Source organism: Oreochromis aureus, linkage group 15 (genome assembly GCF_013358895.1).
Source record: "Oreochromis aureus strain Israel breed Guangdong linkage group 15, ZZ_aureus, whole genome shotgun sequence".
Taxonomy (NCBI): Eukaryota; Metazoa; Chordata; class Actinopteri; order Cichliformes; family Cichlidae; genus Oreochromis; species Oreochromis aureus.
In genome coordinates this window covers 14,035-35,833 of record NC_052956.1, presented here as the reverse complement: position 1 = coordinate 35,833, position 21,799 = coordinate 14,035, and the positions used below count along the sequence as shown (strand labels likewise).

Here is a 21,799-nt window from a genome sequence, read left to right as displayed (position 1 = left end):
CTTCTATAAAACATTCGCTATCGTTTACCAATCAAATGGGCTCTGATTTGCATTTCCTTCTCATGTGACGGAGCTATAAGCAGGATCATGATTCGCTTAGCAGGACCTCGCGCTCTTCCCCCATTGGTTGGATTGTACACGTCAGCAGTCAATAAGTTGAACCCAACATGTATCACAGCCCTATCATCCTCTTCCTGGTAGTATCGTGTTGACACATTACACCTACTTCGGGTAAGTACAACAAACTAACAACGGAGAGTTAACTTCCCTTTTTCGTAACCGCTAAATGTACACATAAGTTTTATGAACTTGGTCAAACCGCTTGCTTCTACTTTTCCACACACAGGTGTTAAAAAACAAGCGGCAGGAGCGACTGTGTAACAAATGACACGGCTCTCCTCTGGAAAGCCCTCGACATCTTTTCTAGAGCAACCGTCAGGAAGCGTTTCACACACGGTTCAAGAACTGTCACGCGACAATGGAGCGTTCATGAGGAGGGGCGCGAGGACGCAATGTTGCACGGAAGTTTGGGGCGAAGAGGCGCGCGACAAGGTGAATGAACGCCACTGCTATTCAGCTCCGGAGTGTGTTTTTACTCAAAGAAAATGAGGTTTCGGCTGCTCAAGAGGAATCTGCTCGCGCTGCTCGGCGTTTCCTTCGTAGTTGTTACTCTCTTGTTTTCAACACGCGTGTTATTAGTTTCTGATGACACAAGCGGACCTGGTAACACCGCAAAAGAGAACCCGGGCGTGAGCTCTAGTGACCCGGTAAAGTTTAACTTCGGGTCTCTGTCGGAGCTAACTCAGTCCGTGTACAGTGCCAACTTAAAGCAGTCTGTTCACAATGCAGACAGATTTTCAGGGGACCCTCGGCTGGTGCTGGTTGTGCAAGTCCACAACAGACCGGAATACCTCAGGCTGCTTATCAAATCTTTGGCCAAAGCTGCTGAGGTCCACAGCTTCCTCCTCATCTTTAGCCATGACTATTTTTCAGAGGAAATCAACACAATTGTTCAAGGGATAACTTTCTGCAAGGTACTGCAGATTTATTTCCCCTTCAGCACTCAGCTGTATCCAAGAGAGTTTCCTGGGCAGGATCCACGAGACTGCCCCCGAGACATATCCAAGGACAGGGCTCTGGAAACAGGATGCCTCAATGCAGAACACCCCGACTCCTACGGGCATTACAGAGAAGCCTTCATCACTCAAACCAAACACCACTGGTGGTGGAAGCTGCACTTCGTGTGGGAGCGAGTGCAGGCGATGCAGGGCTACAGTGGCTTTGCAGTATTTCTAGAGGAAGACAACTACATCTTACCAGACTTTTTCCATTTTTATAAATCAATGATCGAGTTCAGAAAAAACAACTGCCCAGACTGTGACATGCTGGCTTTGGGTAACCATAACGGCCTGGATGGTTTCACCGCCCTATCCAACAAGGTGTTGACCACAGGCTGGATGTCCACGAAACACAACATAGGCATGGCCATCTCCAGGGAGGTGTACTACAAGCTGATGGGGTGCAGCAATGAATTCTGCACGTACGACGACTACAACTGGGACTGGACTTTGCAGCACATCTCTGGAACCTGCATATCGAAGCCCCTCAAAGTGGCGGCAGCACTGGGCTCAAGGGTTCTTCATACAGGAGACTGTGGACTTCACCAGAAGGAGAACTGCAGACCAGAGTGGGCCGCGCAGAAGGTTGACGAAGGACTTCAGAAAGCTAAGGCCGGCCTCTTTCCTCCATCTCTTGTCCTCGATGGTGCAGAACCGGTGGCGCACAAAGCGCACATGAAGAACGGAGGATGGGGAGACATTCGCGATCACATTCTATGCAATAACTACGCCAAACGACTCTGAACTGCAGCTTTTTAACATTCTACAGGTGTGCCATCTGAAAATAACTTTTTCAGGCTTTTTAGGGGCTGCATTGGGTTGTCTTCACTTTCAGTGTTTTGTTTTTGTTTGTTTTCTTTTTAAATGATAAAAAAAAAATTGGACCAAATCAGATCTAAACATACTGCATTGTTCAGCACAGTAAAGACAATCAATTTTTTTTTCTTAAATTACCAAAGATGTATGGGTGCCAACACCTTTTGTTGAAATTTGTTCTGTATACTGCCTGCAAGTTCAGTTCAACTGAATATCCGCAGCTCTCTGGGTATCCTACAAGCCACAAAATTAGACTAGATATATTGCACTTTGTTGTAAACTGAGAGTAAACAATATCCCGAGTGTGCACATACGCACTGTCATTTGTGAATTTATTTGCAAATTGCGTAACTTGGAGCACTGCAGTCATTTATTTACATTTACATTTCAGCTTGTTGCAACATGATTTTTACACTGTTATTATCAAACGTTTGAAATTCAATGTTTTTACTCATGTGCTTCTTTGGTACGTTTTAAAGTGACAACAAAAAAAGACAATTCAGACTTGCAGCTTTAATCAAGTGTGGAAGGCAGTACATTAGGAACGTTGCAGCTCATTTGGCAGACATTTGTAAGCTAGCTGTTGGAATGAATGACTTTGTAAATGGAATTTTCTTTGTAACATTCAGTGTCTGTCTGATGTAAACGGATCTCTCTTTTGGGGCGATAATGCCAATTTAATCAGTTTCCTACTCCCTGACTTATTGATTCCCAGTTGCAAAAGCAGGAGGTGGCTTATTTGCTTTCTGATATGCAAAAGTGAACCATGTGGAAGCAGGATCAGGGTCCTGTAATGCTGCATTTTTATATTTGCACCTTTTTATTGTTGACAAAATGGACTAAATGATAATGTAATTATCTGTGTCATGGTTCTATAGAAAAAAATCTTTTTCAAGTGTAAAAGTTCGGTGAATAAAACTAGGTATAATGATACATTTAGTGCCTTTAAGATGACCTAATATGCCTTTTCTGCCTGGCCTTGTTTTAGAATAGATTTTGAACCTGTTTTGTTAACATTGTTTTTGACCAGAAATTCCAGTAATGCAGAATAACATTTGTTGTGATAGTTTATGGTCTTTCTCCATTCTATATTTAGGGAAAGTGAAATGTGAATGTTGCTTTTTACCAAAATCTTCAGTCTGTAGTTTAAGAATATTTTTACACTGGCATTGTGCGTACTATAGGTGTAAGTCACCCCACATACGTGGTGTGATCTGATATTGGTGCACAACTGTGTGCTCTCTAACAACTGAAATGAATGTGATAATGAAATGATTCCTACAAAGTACACCCAAGTACTTTATACACAGGACTTTATCTAGTGTGTGTGTGTGTGTGTGTGTGTGTGTGTGTGTGTGTGTGTGTGTACCTGTTGTTTTTGCTGATTCCTGACTTGCTGAGAATGGGCAAACTATTTTTTTTTTTTTTTTTTTTTTTTTTTTTTTTTGGTCATTGTTTTTATTTTGTTGATATTGATGATCTAGTTCATTGCTCACTTTTGAAAGATGACAGAAAAATAAAATGAATTTTATCCCTTCTGACACTTTGCTTTTACACTTCTAAACATACTCGTATGTAGCGCTAAATTCTTAGGAATGTTTCCCGGATCAACCGATTACAATAAGTGGTTGTAACTGAAGCATTATTTAGTGAATACGTTAATGGCAGTAGGACCTGTCTTTCTGTCTTTCTTTCTTTCTTTCTGTCTTTCTTTCTTTCTGTCTTTCTTTCTTTCTTTCTGTCTTTCTTTCTTTCTGTCTTTCTTTCTTTCTGTCTTTCTTTCTTTCTGTCTTTCTTTCTTTCTGTCTTTCTTTCTTTCTGTGATGCTTTGCATATACTGGAAAGGTATTTCCTGGAAATTGTTGGAATATAACGTAACACCTTGAAACCATTAACAAGGCACCTCAGCAGACGAAATAACCCCAGGTGGAAGGTCACAACTTAAAAAGAGGCTTATCGTTGCATCTTTATAGCCTTTGTGGTGTCATGCTAAAAAGTGATTTTTGGGATTTGCCAAACAAAGGATTATTGTTATTTAAACTATTGTAATTCACTGATTCTTCTATAATTTGCATTACATATCTCGTTTTGAGCCAGAAAGTATATTCTTGTCACAAGGTTATTTGTGGCTAGTCTGCTATTGCCAAATAACTTCATTTTGGCAATAAATTAAAAGCGGAATTGATAGAAAAATATATTTTTCAAGAGAGATCTGGTCCAAAGGACATCAGAAATTTCGATAAATATAACAGATATGTTAAGTGGCCAAAAAGGACTGGATTAATTACGGTGTACAGCACAGGGGTCCAAAAGTGCAGTCATTCAGATACTTGCAAAACAGGTTTTCTTAGTTTTAAATATAACCCATTTGTGAATCCAGGTGCCTGCAGCTTATTTACCAGCATTACACATAAAATCCGCACAGAAACATCGGCAATCACTTTTTTTTTGGCTTATGGTGGCTTTTTTGGGACGACACCGGCCACTCGGAACCCTCGACAAAACAGAAGCTCGTTGTCCGGATGCATGTCAGGTGACTGAATCGGGCTTTGTCATTGGCTATTTACTATGCCGTGTTTATTTCCGGAAGTAAGTCGTGTAGTCTGAGAGACTTTAAGACTATTAAACGTCAGCTGCGACAGGTAACAGTACAGTTTGTATTGTATTTGAATATATTCAGTTCACTTGTCTATTTAGAAGGCAGCCGTAATGTCTTTTTAACGAATCCCGTATGTTTGGAACTGTACATAGTGTTAGCCGTTAGCCGCTGGTCCTAGAAGCTTACGTAATGGACTTTAGTCAAGAACAGACAAGAAAAATACACGGTGTACACGGCATCTTAAAGTAATGTTAACGGGTTTTTGGTTTCTCAAACTAAGTTTGGTTAGTACTTAAAAGCGCTTTGTTGGAGTGCTGACACGGATACTTGTAGCCACCGCGATGGTGAAATAACGCTAGCCAACGTCACAGATTTGTTAGCTAGCTGCTTTATATTTAAACAACTAAGGTCGTCATTCACGTAACGTATGGCATTTTAGCGTGTCGGTAATCTAAATTGCCTTTATCTCAACTGTTAACTGTTTGTCACACTGTTCCTCTGTCTTGTAGGTGTGTATTCATTCACAGGATGGCACACTGGTTTCACAGAAACCCACTGAAGGCGACAGCTCCTGTGTCCTTTAACTTCTATGGGGTGGCAGGGAGCCCGGCTGCCAATAAGATATGCAAGTATGTCTTATCTCCACCTGATACACCGTGAGCAGGGTTGTCACATTGACTGTGGTGGTGACCACGACAGTTGGTTAATAAACGGCTATGTATAGTTTCTTACGCTCTATCGATAGGATTTGACCATTACTATGCTACTGGTACCATTATTTGACCACCTAATCTCAGTCGCCTCACTGCTAAACAAAAATGGCAATGATTTGTTCAAATGTAGTCTCACTGAATATGGCTGTCCACAAAGCAACAGTTGCTATTTGTGATATGTTCAGTGACCTGAGGACAACTAGAGCGAGGCTGCTGGAGATGTTCACTGATATCACCTGCAATCCTGAGATCATGAAGAATGCCACAGATGCATACTTCTCCCTTCTTCAAGGTTTGTTCACCAGCATTTCACTAAAATTGTATCTTATTATCTTTTTCTAAGATAACTTTCGATACAGATAGGATATCAGTTATTGCCTAGGGGCCACAGCTCTGGCTATAAACAAATTTTAATTTGGTCTCTGTAACAATTTAGGTTCTCTATACATTCTCGCCTGCTTAGCTTCATCTGTAGTCTGTACAGGAATGCATACCCAGATCGCACCTGCAACTTTTTGGTGCAGACAGCACCTAGAAAGCGAAGTCGATAAAGGCAGACAGCTTCAAGAGAGAAATGACTCCTTCCTTCCCTTTTTAATGTGTTTGCCATGAAACAGTCTTGATTTTCAAAGACTTCAAAAACAACACTGTATTTGCAACTAACTGAGTGTGGCCCTTTGAAACTGGTGTCATCTCTAAATTTGGACATCCCTGTTTCTCAGTAGTGAGGACAAACTGAGCCAGAACTCACTTTTTATATCTAGAGAAGATGGCTAATGTAAGGAGCTTGAACAGAAGGTGACTGGACTTCTATAAGACTTTTCAAGATATTCTTAACTCTCATTCAAGAGACTTCTTCAGCTCTAAAACAAAAAGGTGGTGAGTCCCAGATATTTAAACCCTAGTAGGGGATTTTCCTTCGGAGAGTCATTGACGCACTGTTAATCTTGTGTGTCGTCATCATGAGCCAAGGTGTGGAAAAAGGCGTGCATCATTACCAGCAGAGGTTTCAGGTGAAACCATTGCCTCACCCTGTCTTGTGACCTATTGAGATGTAAGTGGGGGTTAAGGCGCCTGGGAAGGGATCTGAAAACTACATTATAGGTGGTTGACAGTTGGTGTCATAAGCCACATGTTCTGTTCACGCTGGACGTAGATGGCCTCTTTCACTCCTCTTTCAAACCATCTGTCTTCTCTGTCCAAAATGTGAACGCTGGCATCCTCAAAAGAGTGACTGTTATCCTTTAGGAGCAGATGAACAGCTGAGTCTTGTCCTGTTGAGGTGACTCTTCTGTGTTTATGGAGTGGCTCTTTGGTTTCTACCAACTGAGGAATGAATAGTAGAGTGCACAAATTGTATAAATACTATTGCATGTTGATGGACTAGTGTGGCCATAAAAACAGATTTTCAGCATTGATCTTCCACAAACGTGCAGAACCCTATTGATAAAATTTGGTTCTGACAGCGTAGTGGTTAACATCCTGTATTAATCTACTAATCCTATGTCTGCTAAATGTTTCACATGATCTGATACTAACATAAAACTGTAAGACCGGGTTTCCACCATGTCAATACTACAAAGCAGTGTTGAAAATACATTAAAATCTGAGAACTACTATGTTTAAAAATATACCAACACTACAGTGACTTTAATAGAATGTCATATTTTTTATATTTGTATTTTATGTTGTTCCGTTACATTACTGTAATGTTTCAGAAAAGTCTGTGTGTGTGGTTATTTTGACACCATAGCACAAAAGTGTCAAGCTGTCAGCAGCTGGTTAATGTAGGAAATGTAACAAGTGCAACATGGAAATGATGGACCAGATTTATTAACTGCATCAGCATAAACTGGTGTTTAAAAACAAAGAACCCAGTGATAAGATTGTGTGTAAGACTTGGGAATTTGTGCAACTGACGCTGCTGCTTCAGTCGCAACTGTGTATTTCTAAGAGTTCCCTTGTCATGGTACAAAATAATCTGAGGAGAAAAGTAAAATCAAGTGCACAAACTGATTTACCAATGTTTGTGGCGAACAGTTTGCTGCTAATCGTGGCGATATTTAACAGCAGAAAAACAAAGACATTGACATTGAAATGAACCGACTGTGCTCGTGTCTAGAAAATAATAGAGTTAGCTTCAGTAAATCAACCGTAAAACTAACCAGACCTGTGAAGGCTATTTAAAGATTGCTATGTGAAGGAGGGTTAAAAGCCTTGGATTGGATTGTGCACATACATCACTTACATATACACAGATCCTGGTCTTGTCTTGTAATTGCCTATATTTAACCTCCTAAGACCCAAACTCTTTCATGGCATGCATTTTTAATTTCTCATTGCCATTTAAGCTGATTGGGACCTGATGAATGTAAAACAAAGAATTACCTGATTATTATTTTTTTTTTTACCTGATTTTTGTTTCTGAGAAAAATGAGATCCACATATGAGGAAGTTGTAAATTTGGATAGAACAGTGGCAGTATTATGTCCTCGTAAGTGGATATCAGGCTCTTGTAGAGCAAAATTTGGTATTTTGGTCTAGACAACCCAAAATGTGCTGTCCACATTTGGACGCCAGGTCCTAGGATGTTAAATGATGTACTAGTTGTCAAAAACACATAAATTGTAAATGAGAATGTTTTGTTTTATATTAACACAGTTTAATGGTTGTGAATTGTATCTCAGTTATTTTGCTCTGCATCTAACCAGCAGTCTCTTTGCCTGTCTTAAAAAATCTTTATGATGCATTAGGCTTTATCATGCCCTTGGATGGAACTACACAGGAGAACAAGATGAGGTTCATCCAGAACTTTAAGTGGACCGATACCTTACAAGGAAACACACCAAGGTAAGGACACAGAGGGAGTACTTCTAGTCTGAGAGTAAGTGGAAGAACCCAGCACGTACAGAGAAATCTCATTCATGTTTAATGATACAGTGATGAATTATCTAAGAGCTAGCAGTTTTAAACATTTTTTTTAAGTGAAACATTACAGAAATACTTCTTATATGAAGACCTCTGGGGAGAGCTGATGACTTCTTAAATTGGCAAAATACATTATAATACCCAATTTAGTTATTTTCAGTATTTGTCGTCATGAGTGGCAGAACTCTATTTATTTATTGATTAGCATTCAAATATCTCAATGACTACAGAATAAAGATCTCCCAGAAAGCACGAGACAAGGCTAATCAAAAGGTATTGGCTGAAGCACATGCTTATTATGTCAACCCTTTTAACAAAAGATCATTTAGCATGCAGCTCAGGTACATAGGGCTCGAAGCAAAAAACTAAAACAGAACAAACAAACAAACAAAAAACAAAACAAAGAAAACCCTTCCACCTTAGATAAGTAAATACATTAAATTAAATTTCATACCAGTAATCAAACTGAATGAATTGAATGTACCCATCTAATCTAGGCGGTGTCTTGCTGAGTCTAATCCTGTGTTATAGTCTGTCCAGCAACAGAAAATATTATCTCAAATGACCACGTAAAGGTTGCTTGCACAGAAAAGTGGATTAGCAGCTTGCCGGTGTTTTGTCTAACTCACCGTCTCTCCCTGCTCTCCTTCCAGTGCCCAGCAGGATGCAGTCTTTGAACTGGTCTCCATGGCCTTTAATGTTGCCATCTGGTACACAAAGTTTGCCTCAAGGATGGCAGGAAAGGAAAAGTAAGAGCCTTTTTGGCTTCTTCTGTGAGACTATTTTCCATAAATGCATTTTACAAAGTACTTTAATATATCATCAAAAACAACGGACAGTGTGACTAATGTGAATATGCACAGAATGCCATGACTTTTGAACATAAAGTATTACAAAAACAATGTTAGATTTTTAAGGTGCAATATCTGACACTATTAAATCTGTCCATCTATACATGCATACATACTCTATCACAGGTCTAACACATAGAGACAGTCATTCACACCTGCCTTCATTTAGAATCACCACTTAACCTAATGCCACTAGTTTCATTGAAAGATTTTAAGTGGTTTAAATGACCTTGAAATCATTGCTATTATTTTTTTGTTACTTTATTCTGCTCATGTTTGCCTGTTACACAGTGTATCAGAGACAGAAGCGAAAGACGTTCACCGAAGCTTAAAGATCGCTGCTGGAATCTTCAAAAATCTTAAGGTGAGGGAGATGTCAATTCTTTCCTCAGTGGAAAGGTTTTATTATACAAACTGACGCTTAGGACAAAAAGTGGATACCGATCAGTGCAGTTGCCCCTGCAGAAAACATCAATGACGCACTTTAACTCCTCGTTACGTTTTCATCTGTAAAGTACTGTATTTTTGGGACCATAAGGCGCACCGGATTATAAGGCGCATTAAGCGAAACAAAACAGTCAGATAAGTCAACTCATTCTTCTTGCTTCCTCCACTTCCTTACCATTGATTCATTAATGTTGACTTCTCTGGCAGCTGCTCTGTTTCCATGTTGTTGCAGTATATTAATGACTAACCTCGTATTGTCGATGGACAGTGTTGGGAAGGTTACTTTTAAAATGTATTCCACTACAGATTACAGAATACATGCCCCAAAATGTATTTTGTAACGTATTCCGTTACATTACTCAATTAGAGTAACGTATTCTGAATACTTTGGATTACTTAATATATTATCATGCTTTTTACAACTACGTGAATGTACTGTTGCTGTGATTTATTACTGTTACTGAAGGTCCGCGGCTCCGAACCATAGTAAAGGGACCTCTGGCTAAAATAGCTTTACTTTGTTGTGCGAGAGACAGAGAGAGGCGTTGAAAGGCTGCTCCAACGGAACTTATTGTTTCGGAGGAAAACACGAACACAGTGTACAGTCGAGTCTTAATAGCGTACTTACAACTGGGCTCGTCAGGCACTCTTCTTGGCTGCGGTGGTTATTATTATATTTACATGCTTCCAGCTCCCGTTTTTGCTCGATGACAACTCGTACTTTTCCACTGTCCTTTTTCTCCCTCCTCGCGCTCACAGACACATAACGTGTATGGCAGTCCATTCTCCCTGCAGCACGGACTACACTGCCCATGATGCTACAGTGTTTAGAGCTATGCCTGTAGCATTCTGACTATTAGCATTGCACAACAACAACAAAAAGGCGCTCTCTCACCCAGGAAACACACAGTCACAGAGAGAGCGTGTCACCATGTAACCATGGCAACCGTAACGCTGCCGCCTGGAACAACAGAACGTAGCTGTCAAACAAAACCCAAACAGTCCTGACCCGCGACAATATGAAACAGGAAAATACCACTGTGTAATCCATTTATTTCAACAAAGTAACTGTATTCTAAATACTGCCTTTTTAAACGGTAACTGTAACGGAATACAGTTACTCATATTTTGTATTTTAAATGTGTAACGGCGGTACATGTATTCCGTTACTCCCCAACACTGCCAATGGATTATCTCAGTTGTTCTCCCCACTGAAGTTTGGTCCGTTTACAGCATCGTGACATACGATTGCATTTGTCCTTAACCATCGGGAACCCTCACGTTAACTTTTATCCAGTGTAAAAAAAGTTAGCGTTCATCTTCCAGCTTCACTGTGTTCATGTTATGCCAACATAGCTGTGTTGCTAGCGATCACGTAGCACACCATTATAAACCAGCTAGCCCATTTTCAGTAACCCTACAAACGTCACTGCTGTTTAGTTTTCTGTCTTCATTCATGTTGGAAGTGATAGCAGAGCTGTATGTTTGAATTTTTTCAGAAATCTCTCAGTCAGAACATGCTACATCATGTTTAGGTGGAAACTAGCAATCTAACTTCCTGCTAACTTCTAACTCTGTTAAATTTAATAAATTCTGTTTTCATGGATGCCTGGATGTTAAATTTAATTGTTAAACCTGGTAAAGCAGCATCTCTGATCATTTTATTAAAGATGAAAGAATTTAGACAGTTTTTAACTCTCAGTGTTCGTTTGCCTTTGGGACCTGAAGCAGATGGAGTTTAGGACCCAGATTACTCCGTGAGGCTCCTGACTACGGTAGCCGTAATGCTCTGACAATCCATCAAGCAGTGCTGCTTCGTAGCTTACCAAAGTCGTACTGAAGCATTTTTGACAGATTTATGAGCGCCGTGTACCCCATAAAATTGGTTCGAGGTCAGTAAGCACAACCAGAATTCGTACATAAGGCACACTGTCGATTTTTGAGGAAATTAAAGGATTTTACCTGCGTCTTATACAGGGAGTGCAGAATTATTAGGCAAGTTGTATTTTTGAGGAATAATTTTATTATTGAACAACAACCATGTTCTCAATGAACCCAAAAAACTCATTAATATCAAAGCTGAAAGTTTTTGGAAGTAGTTTTTAGTTTTTTTAGTTTTAGCTATTTTAGGGGATATCTGTGTGTGCAGGTGACTATTACTGTGCATAATTATTAGGCAACTTAACAAAAACTAATATATACCCATTTCAATTATTTATTTTACCAGTGAAACCAATATAACCTCTCCACATTCACAAATATACATTTCTGACATTCAAAACAAAACAAAAACAAATCAGCGACCAATATAGCCACCTTTCTTTGCAAGGACACTCAAAAGCCTGCCATCCATGGATTCTGTCAGTGTTTTGATCTGTTCACCATCAACATTAAGTGCAGCAGCAACCACAGCCTCCCAGACACTGTTCAGAGAGGTGTACTGTTTTCCCTCCTTGTAAATCTCACATTTGATGATGGACCACAGGTTCTCAATGGGGTTCAGATCAGGTGAACAAGGAGGCCATGTCATTAGTTTTTCTTCTTTTATACCCTTTCTTGCCAGCCACGCTGTGGAGTACTTGGACGCGTGTGATGGAGCATTGTCCTGCATGAAAATCATGTTTTTCTTGAAGGATGCAGACTTCTTCCTGTACCACTGCTTGAAGAAGGTGTCTTCCAGAAACTGGCAGTAGGACTGGGAGTTGAGCTTGACTCCATCCTCAACCCGAAAAGGCCCCACAAGCTCATCTTTGATGATACCAGCCCAAACCAGTACTCCACCTCCACCTTGCTGGCGTCTGAGTCGGACTGGAGCTCTCTGCCCTTTACCAATCCAGCCACGGGCCCATCCATTTGGCCCATCAAGACTCACTATGATTTCATCAGTCCATAAAACCTTAGAAAAATCAGTCTTGAGATATTTCTTGGCCCAGTCTTGACGTTTCAGCTTGTGTGTCTTGTTCAGTGGTGGTCGTCTTTCAGCCTTTCTTACCTTGGCCATGTCTCTGAGTATTGCACACCTTGTTCTTTTGGGCACTCCAGTGATGTTGCAGCTCTGAAATATGGCCAAACTGGTGGCAAGTGGCATCTTGGCAGCTGCACGCTTGACTTTTCTCAGTTCATGGGCAGTTATTTTGTGCCTTGGTTTTTCCACACGCTTCTTGCGACCCTGTTGACTATTTTGAATGAAGCGCTTGATTGTTCGATGATCACGCTTCAGAAGCTTTGCAATTTTAAGACTGCTGCATCCCTCTGCAAGATATCTCACTATTTTTGACTTTTCTGAGTAGTGCTGGGCGATATGGAAAAAATATTTATCACGATATGAATTATTTTATATCACGATAACGATATATATCACGATATACCACCTGACCTGTGGTCATCTGGAAAGTATGCAGTCTTTAAACAGCGAGTGGAGAGGGTGCAGTCTTTGTTTTGAGTTACTGTAAAGCATGTCGCAAATCCGGGTGCATGTAAAGCAGCACCATGTTGCAAAACAACAAGACAGTTTCTTTTCTTTTTCTTTTTTTTCTTTTTTTTATACTTTATTTTCTCTTGCATAAAGTTAAGAGTATGTAAAGTGAGAAGACAACATTAATATATTTGCACAGGCTATTTAACCCTTTAAGACCTACCATAGAACCAAGTCCACCAGAGCTTATCTTAAAATTGATTTATTTTGAGTGTCTTCATAGTTTTATTTTTGAGATACACAAATTTTTATATACTACAGGAAAAATGAAAATAAATAAATGCAAATTTGCAAAAACACAGCATGTGCATCAAAATAAACGATTTACAGCAGTGTAATTTGACTTCTAAGCATCCCAGAAACGATACAGAAGAACATAAAGTCAAACATGACTTTTAAAAACACCAACATAGGCTTTGAAGCTTAAAAAACTACATTTTCCGCGAAAATGACATCACTTCCGGTTTCGGACATGTAATGGCGGACATGCGATAGTTCGCGCTGAGTTATAGTCCAACGTAGGAAGTGTTATGAACAGCTGATCGGATCGGCAAAGCCTGTTTCTGGAATATTATGTTTTTGTTGCTGCAAGTCTGGAATATTATGTTTTTGTTGCTGGAAGTGCTTTTATGCAATTTTGCAAAGCTATGTGTGGAAGGAAACCGTGACCTAGGGCAAGCTAATGGAATAAGATGTAAGTACAACTCCTACCGTTTCATATGCAAAAAAAACCATTATTGCGCTACCTTACGTGGTTACAGTTCTACAGGGATTTAAAAATAGTTAGGCAAAACGGAGTTTGCCTGCTCCGACCGGTTTTAAAGGGTTAATGATATATTTTATGTAATAATTTGTAAAATTCGGGATAGAAACGATAGAAGACAAATGGCACGATAGAAACTTTTCTATCGTCCACACGATATATATCGTCATATCGCCCAGCACTATTTCTGAGCCTGTCAAGTCCTTCTTTTGACCCATTTTGCCAAAGGAAAGGAAGTTGCCTAATAATTATGCACACTTGATATAGGGTGTTGATGTCATTAGACCACACCCTTTCTCATTACAGAGATGCACATCACCTAATATGCTTAATTGGTAGTAGGCTTTCGAGCCTATACAGCTTGGAGTAAGACAACATGCATGAAGAGGATGATGTGGACAAAATACTCATTTGCCTAATAATTCTGCACTCCCTGTAGTGCTTTACTACAGTTTTTCTTTCTTTCTTTTTCTTCTTATTTTTAGCTACAGCCAAATAGGTTGAGAGATTTAAGACTTATAAGCTATAGTTTTGTTTTTGTTTTTTTTATTTATTCATTCTGATATCGTCTTTACAGGATGTCCACATCCCTCGCCTAATCACTCCAGCTGAAAAGGGCAGAGACCTGGAGCCCCGAGTCATTGATGCATACATCATCCAGTGTCAGGCAGAAGCACAGGAAGGTAACGACAGTGATCACTGTGCAGTGATCGTCCAGATTGCTGATGATATTGTTCCTCTTATCTCTGACGTTTAAGATGGTCATTAAAGTCTGTTATATTTCTTGAGTCCAAAGTACATTGTCCATTTGAGGCACATTGATGTTAATTATAACTTACTTATAGGATGAAATAATCCTGCATACTAATATAAGACCTACCACTGTAATATAAGATATAAAACAAGGCTAATTTGCTATCAACAGACTTGAAAACGGGTCCTGAAAGCAACCTGTTTTAAAGTGCATTTTTCTCTTGTTTCGTCTCTGTGATGTGTATCCCTGTTGTAACCATCTGTGACACTGAGCTGTGGGTGTGGGCACAGAAGCTCCACTCACCTCCTCCTCAAACCTTTTGTTTACAAGCAGAAGAAAGCTGGCTTAAAGAGAGGGGGATGGGACTAAAACTGGCTCAGTGGATGAACAGAGGGGCCAAACCTTGGCCCAGAATTTGACTTACATAATTATATAACCATTTAAGTGTGACTCACCCAAAGCTGCTCTAGTGGAGTCTAAAAATAAAAAGGCTGACTCTGCAAATAATCTGACAGTTAATGGAAGGCCTGAGTCAAGAGTCCATGTGACACTGATAATCATTAATCGTCAATCATCACTGACACGGTGTGCAAATGTTTGGTTCTTTCCTCTCTTTTGTTTTTACAGTGACCATTGCCAGAGCGATTGAACTGAAACACAATGCGACAATCATCGCAGCTTTGGCATTTGAGACTGCAAACTTCTATCAAAAAGCTGGTCTGTACTTTTGACACGAATAAAATAAACCTGTTTATGAACCTTATTCATATAACACCTTTAGAAACAGAGTTTATTAAGTGCTTTGACAGACGGGGAGAAGCAGGATCAACGATTTAAACAGAGCACCAGTCTTTACATTTAGGCGGGAAACATTAAAGAGAAAGGAAAAACAACAATGAATAAAATTAGACAAGGTGTAATGCCAGCATGTAAAAGCAAGTCTTTAAAAATGATGTTTTAATCAGGGATTTAAAGGCAGTCAGTGCCTGATCCCCTCGGGCATTTCAAACCCGTGGGAGCCTGAAAGCACTTTCACCTTCAGATTAACAGCCAGGAAACTGTACCGAGGAATCAGAGGAGATTTAGCTCATTTGGTGTCAATATATGTTTTGTAGCTCAGGACCAAACACATACATGCTTTAAATCCCTATTAGTAAAATCTCAAAATTGTCAGCTAGCCAGAATAGCCAGTGGAGAGAAGCAAGGACTGCCATCTGCTAAAACCAACAGGAAGCCGAGCTGCTGCTTTCTGAACCGGCTGGAAATTAGAAAGTGACTTTTTGTTTGAGCCATAGAGGAGGAAGATGTAGCAGTCAAGGCTTGAGAAAATAAATGAAATGTATTGGTTTTATTCTCGAAATGGTTGGAAGAAGCAAGACTGGACATCTTGTCGTAGGGTCTTTGCTTTATAAATACAGCACCTTGAGGCAACTGTTGTGGTGATTTGGGACTATATAAATAAAATTGAATTGAATGAAATTAACTGTTCAAAGCTAAGAGCTGAAACTCAGGAGAACTCTAAGTAATGGAACAAGTGAACAGAAGCATTTCTGACTTTGAGGTATCAAGTTATAGAAAGATGTATGCCTTCCAACAAATGAAGTCACTGAGGCAACTGTGCTTTTTGGATCACTAGGTACAATGGGAAGCTTTCTGGTTTGTTGACCAAGAGCCTAGAAAATAAAATGATGGTTGCTGAAAAGATATGAAGGTCAGTTTTCTGTCTCTACAGACCACACACTGAACACCTTGGAGCCAGAGTGCAGCAGCAAGTGGAGGAAGTATCTCCAACTGAAGCAGCTCTTCTACATGGCTTATGTAAGCTAAAGGTTGCAGCACAGCTATGGTTAATAACATTAAAACAAACAAAAAAACAAAGTATTGTAGATTGTTGTCATTGAGTTTATGTTTGCAGGCATACTGCTATCATGGACAGACACTGCTGGCAAGTGACAAATGTGGAGAAGCAATCAGATCTCTCCAGGAAGCAGAGAAATGTATGTATGCATGATGTAATGTGTAATGCAATTACAGAGACGTAAACAAGCACGTCGAGAGCACAAACCCCCACCCAGGCAGCTCACTCTCTGTGCAGTGTTTACTTTAAAGTAGGGGTGGGTTTTAATAATCGATTCATCGATTAAAATCGATTCTGGCTTGGATAACGTGAAATTGATTCACTAAAATCCTGAATCGATTTTTTTAATATAAATTTATTTTGCCCGAAACGCCAGAATCTCAGGTGAAACGTCACAAAATTTCAACAACCACCAAACAGCTAAGACAGTAAATGAGAGCAGGTACACGGATTCTTCACAAGGACGTTAACACACAGCGCGGACCCGCGGATCAGAATCAGTGAGATGTCGCTTTTCTCACCTGACGGGCGCTGCAGCTTTAAGCGGCTGTGCGCGCTCCCACGGACGGCAATCACTTTCTGGCAGACAATCACTTTTTGGCACAACAACAGCACGGACACGGTCGGGGCTGAAAACTGACAGCTCGCTGATTCTGATGTTTCGGCGGGTCCGCGCTTTGTGTTCACGCCCTTTTTGCGCTGATTCTAAAGCTGTTAGTTTGATCGCTCTTCAAACAATATTGACCGAACCAGCAGCAAAAGAAGGTCCAAACTACGCTTCACATAAACATCGTCATGAAATCACTCTGACTTTTACTGTTTTGCTTCCACCATGATAAAATCACACTTCATGCACAGCTCTCTCTCTCTCTCTCTCTCCCCCTCCCCCTCTCTCTGTACTTCAAGAACAGTTTCCCGTCTAAAAATCTGTTTTCTGCATTATTCGCTTGCTTGTTACGCACAAGTCTACTGTTGTTTACAGCGCTGTCTGCCGCTGTTTTTTTCCTTTTTTCCCTTTTACATTCTTCCGAAAAGAAAACCAATACTGAACAAATTTAAACTTTTTAAAATTATGCAAAACGCTTAGCCGTGTCTCTAATAAAATCACTGTAATGTCAGAGGTAACGTTCATGTGTTGATTAATGGTTTTCTTTCGTTTTTGATGTACTGCAGAATATTTTTATAAAATCCCAGGCCAGGAAAACCACCTTCATGTTTTTCTGTGTTTTATCTTCAGCTACTTTGACACAAAGGCATCTGCTGTGACGCTCACACCTTTGATAAAGTCTTGCGTGTGTTAGCTTCCTTTTTATAGATACAAAAATATGTAAATGTACTGATCTGAATTATAATATTTCTGACTGTCAAAATTTCCCAGATTTAAATCGAATTTAATCGAATCGAATTGAATCGAATCGTGGATCGAATCGATTCGGGACCTTGTGAATCGGAAACGAATCGATTCTAGAAATCAGTGACGATACCCAGCCCTACTTTAAAGGGAATGCTATTGTATTTAATATATATGAGCAACGTCATACTAAGAATCCCCATATATCATTCCCTACGTGCCTTAAACCTGTTAAAAAAGTCTTAAATAGCTCTGTATAGCATTGTTATCACTTTGAGAGGTCAGAGGTCAAATGGGACATATTTTAAATCTTTACATGGCACTTTCTATGTTGAAAATACACAAATCACAGTTTATAAGTTATAAGGCTTTTGCACTAATAAATCATTGATTTGACCTTGAAGACTGTAAAGCAGGCTTGAATGAATTGCTAACCAACTCTGCACTCCTAAGTTTGATCAGACTTCAGACAAAACAACACACGTGCACACAAACACATTCCCTCCTCAGCAGAGGTAAATGTGACTTTGGTCATTACAGAAGTCTTAAATTTGGCTGTGGTCTGATAAATTTGTTAAGCTCCTATTTCTTCTGTCTTTGCTTCTAATAGAACCATCTGTCATTTAGTGTGTGTGTTTGTTTTTAAACCTTTTTTTGCATTGTTATTCTTTTGTAAATTTATTATTGAAAGTACTTCATTAATTGTGTTAATCTGAAAACTGAAGTCATGCCATACAGAAGACTGTTACTTCTGTTCTTTGCAGACTGCAGTGCTTACTGAGTGTTACCTGCTCACTTGGGTTCAGTCTCATGTAGGTTATCAAACAGGAGCTTCCTGTGATTGCTGCAGCAGATCTTAGAGTTGTGTTTGAATTGTTTCCCTTCTTTGTTCCCTGGATATATTTTGTGTTAACACAAGAACATCTGCGTGCAGGTTACTCCCGCGCTGAGTCGCTGTGTAAAGAGTACCGTCAGACCAAAGGCCCGGGTACGACGGCCAAACCGTCGGAGCAGCTGTTCTTCCTCAAGCTGGGTGGCCTCATCAAAATGACGCTGGAGAAGTGCCAGAGAGAAAATGGCTTCATGTGAGTCAGCCAGACCCCAAACACACACACACACACACACACACACACACACACACACACACACACACACACACACACACACAGAGTTGTGGCTCAGATTCTGCACTTTCCCCGTCACACATATGACGAGATGATGCGATGTTCACGTCGTTGTTCCCGTGGCGCTCAGGAGTCCAACTATGCCTTCAAACAGGACATGTTTTCAATCATTAACAACACATTTTCCACTCACACAAGGCACATTTGTGTGTTGTCAGATTAAACAGTCAGCTGGCTGCCCTGAGCTTCACCTTCACAAACGCTCGCCTTCAGGTTTATGTTCAGCCCCTGCCTGCTGTATCGCCACCCAACCCGCCTGCTTCTCACTGCAAATAAACAACCAGAGAGCATTTTTACACTACAAGCTACATTTGTCCCATTCACACACATACATGAGTTTACTTTTATCACCTAGAAACACCTCAACATGAGGATTAATGTAGGGTCTTTTACAGTTTAAAGCGTTGGTGTGATTATGTAAATAAAACTGGATTAACTAATTAGGGGACAGCCCACTCTACTTCCTAGTTTATAGCTATCCTTATGTAAACAGTTGTTGATGCCCGTTCCTGTTTGTACAGTAGCATCTAATTTCAGCATAGCACACGTTTCATTGGTCAGCAGTTTGGTGATCGTTGTTTTCTTCTTCTGTTTGTGCTTTAATGCCAGTCAGTCTGTAGATGCATAAATGCCACCTGCTGGTGGCTAGAGGTACCTTTCATGTGTCAGGCACAGGTAAAAGCAGGAAAACACTGCATTTTATGACAAGAGAAACTAGAAACAAGTCTATTTGTAAATCACTATGACCCTTAACTGACAGAGGCCGATAACAGTGTGACAATAAAATCTGGCAGTTTTGCAAGAAACTGTTCTTAGAGTCGTAAGTTAAGTTGATCACATAGCATCAAAAGACCCAGCTGACGATGATTCAGTGAGAACCACAACAGAGGATTCCCATTTGTCTTTGCACGGTTAAGTCTTGTACATATTTAAGTTAGCCTCAAAAAGGGTCTTTGAAACAACAGGGGAAGGATCCAAACATGAAAACCTGAAATTCTTCCTTCTACTTGTTACTTTGGACAGATACTTCCATAAAGTCCCGGCTGAGCCGCCACAGCTGGACATGAAGGCGAGCTACGGTCTGGCTGAGCCCGTCCCCTTCGAGCTGCCGCCTCTCAGTGAGCAGTGCACTCCTGAGGTCTACGCCACCTTCGATCTGACAAAGGGAGCCAAAAACGACAAGGTACACACCAAATCATTTATTTATTTATTCTAGGTTATTTCATAACAATAGTATAGTTGTTGGTGTTATTATAATTATATTTGATGTGCAGGCCAAACCCAAGGAGGAGGAGGTGAAGCCAGTGAAGGAACCTGACTTGAAGCCTCAGAAGGACACAGGCTGCGTCCTCTCCTAAACTTTCCATTCAGTACATTTTCAGCCTGTTTCACGACCGTCATTTACAACGATGACATCCATTTACTTTTCTCACATAACTCCAGAGATGCTTTCTTTTCTTGCAATATTTAGTCCTCATGTTGTACATTCATGCTGAGACATGCATATTACATTTAGCAGTTATCACTGTATCTAAGTCAGAGCCAGTTATGTGACCAGATCCTCAAAACATCTCTGTGAGAATCACTTTTAATTAGGACATGAAAATAAATAAGCCTTATGGGTCACATGGTTATGTCAATGGTGCCTTTGGCTGCATTGTAAACTGGTCGCTCTGATTACAGATAACTCAGATAATGGAAACTGACTTATTAAAGAGGCTTAAAGTGGCCTCCTAAAACATAAAAATGCTGTAGATACTTAAACTTTGATACTGAATAGTTAGCACTACATATAAATGCAATGTAATTAATCCAGAAGAGTAAATGTGGGAAACTGCACTCCATCACTCTGCCTGTATATCTGGGAATAAGATAATTGAAACTGTTAGTTTTTAAATTGCATTTTACGTGTCCAGAGCATCCTCATTCAAACATTTACACTGGTCAATAGGAATCCCAATCGATACTGGACAGACAGAAAGGACAGCACATGATTTTGCCATTGAGTTTGGTTTTCTTTTAGCTGTAGTAGCAGTTTACAATCAATATTTACATCACGACTTATGTATTATACTTTTTGTACATGACATAGCTGTTTTCTACTTTGACTGTTCATTTAAAGGAACTATAATATTATTATTATTACCTGTGGCTGAATCATTCTTTATCAGGTTGTGAATTTGTATCTGTTATCCCCTAAAACTTTTAATTTATTTGTGTTTGTGGTAATTTATCAGACAATTCAAAACACTTCAGAGGGTATAAAGTCCAATCACGTTTTTGCTGGTGTTGGAGTCAATCGTTTCAGTGTGTGAACTGATGCACGAACAGCTTACTTTTGTTAGTTGTTCACATGCTGTTGTCAATAGTTGACAGTGTGCAGAGTGCAGGCCCGGTCCTTAAAGGCACACATCGACATTTGTACCTTTGTGTCTGACTTGGTTTTGAAGAGCTGCTTCAAGGAAGTTTCTTATATTCATCAGACTCTAACAATTTCAAAATAAAAGGTTAATAAAAATAAAACTCAAGTTACTAATTACCGGAGAAACAAAACTGTAATATACTCGTAACCTTGGTGTATATTTGCTTCCCTGAACTCATCGTTGGACTTTTTATTGAGTTTTGCACTTATTTTCATCCTTGTGCTTTTCTTTGCTTTTGAGTAGACTGGATGTCATTACACTTTAAGCAGTGAATTTATCCAGGAGGCGTGGCAGGAATCAGATATGTTCCACATCCTTTTTAAGACAACTGTTTGTCATTAGGGTGTGCCACATCACCGGTTTTACATTGTGCACTCTTGCAGCTCTCCCCTCCTCTGATGGTGTCTTTCATGTAAAAGGTATTTCAATGGTATTAAATATTCCCTTAAAACTCACTTTTTTCTTCTCGGCTTTTTGTAGATGTAAAAACAAGACTGTCACATCACGTCCACAAGAGGT

At 39.9% G+C, this 21,799-nt stretch overlaps 2 protein-coding genes across 4 annotated transcripts; both read left to right on the top strand.

Annotated features, from left to right (window-relative positions):
- Window positions 1-418: 418 nt before the first annotated feature.
- brox (BRO1 domain and CAAX motif containing) lies at window positions 419-21,735 on the top strand. Of its 3 annotated transcripts, none has more exons than XM_031733758.2 (13): window positions 419-552; window positions 5,043-5,162; window positions 5,432-5,538; window positions 8,000-8,096; window positions 8,828-8,923; window positions 9,317-9,389; window positions 14,288-14,393; window positions 15,092-15,181; window positions 16,197-16,282; window positions 16,380-16,461; window positions 18,608-18,758; window positions 19,881-20,040; window positions 20,132-21,735. In XM_031733758.2, the coding sequence occupies exons 2-13, from the start codon at window positions 5,062-5,064 to the stop codon at window positions 20,213-20,215; spliced, it is 1,233 nt and encodes a 410-aa protein (XP_031589618.1). In that variant the 5' UTR covers window positions 419-552; window positions 5,043-5,061; the 3' UTR covers window positions 20,216-21,735. The 3 variants fall into 3 exon arrangements, with proteins under 3 accessions (XP_031589618.1, XP_031589619.1, XP_039455331.1); XM_031733759.2 differs by lacking the exon at window positions 419-552 and adding an exon at window positions 4,425-4,576; XM_039599397.1 differs by lacking the exon at window positions 419-552 and adding an exon at window positions 4,712-4,778.
- LOC116315448 (alpha-1,6-mannosyl-glycoprotein 2-beta-N-acetylglucosaminyltransferase) lies at window positions 547-3,475 on the top strand. The gene has a single exon (XM_031733755.2). The coding sequence runs from the start codon at window positions 606-608 to the stop codon at window positions 1,860-1,862; it is 1,257 nt and encodes a 418-aa protein (XP_031589615.1). The 5' UTR covers window positions 547-605; the 3' UTR covers window positions 1,863-3,475.
- Window positions 21,736-21,799: the final 64 nt, after the last annotated feature.

Coding starts and splice junctions, on each gene's coding strand:
- LOC116315448 (XM_031733755.2), top strand. CDS start 606: ATGAGGTTTCGGCTGCTCAAGAGGAATCTGCTCGCGCTGCTCGGCGTT.
- brox (XM_039599397.1), top strand. CDS start 4,723: ATGGACTTTAGTCAAGAACAGACAAGAAAAATACACGGTGTACACGGC. Junction 5,539..7,999: donor ATACTTCTCCCTTCTTCAAG/GTTTGTTCACCA, acceptor ATGATGCATTAG/GCTTTATCATGCCCTTGGAT. Junction 20,041..20,131: donor AGGGAGCCAAAAACGACAAG/GTACACACCAAA, acceptor TTTGATGTGCAG/GCCAAACCCAAGGAGGAGGA.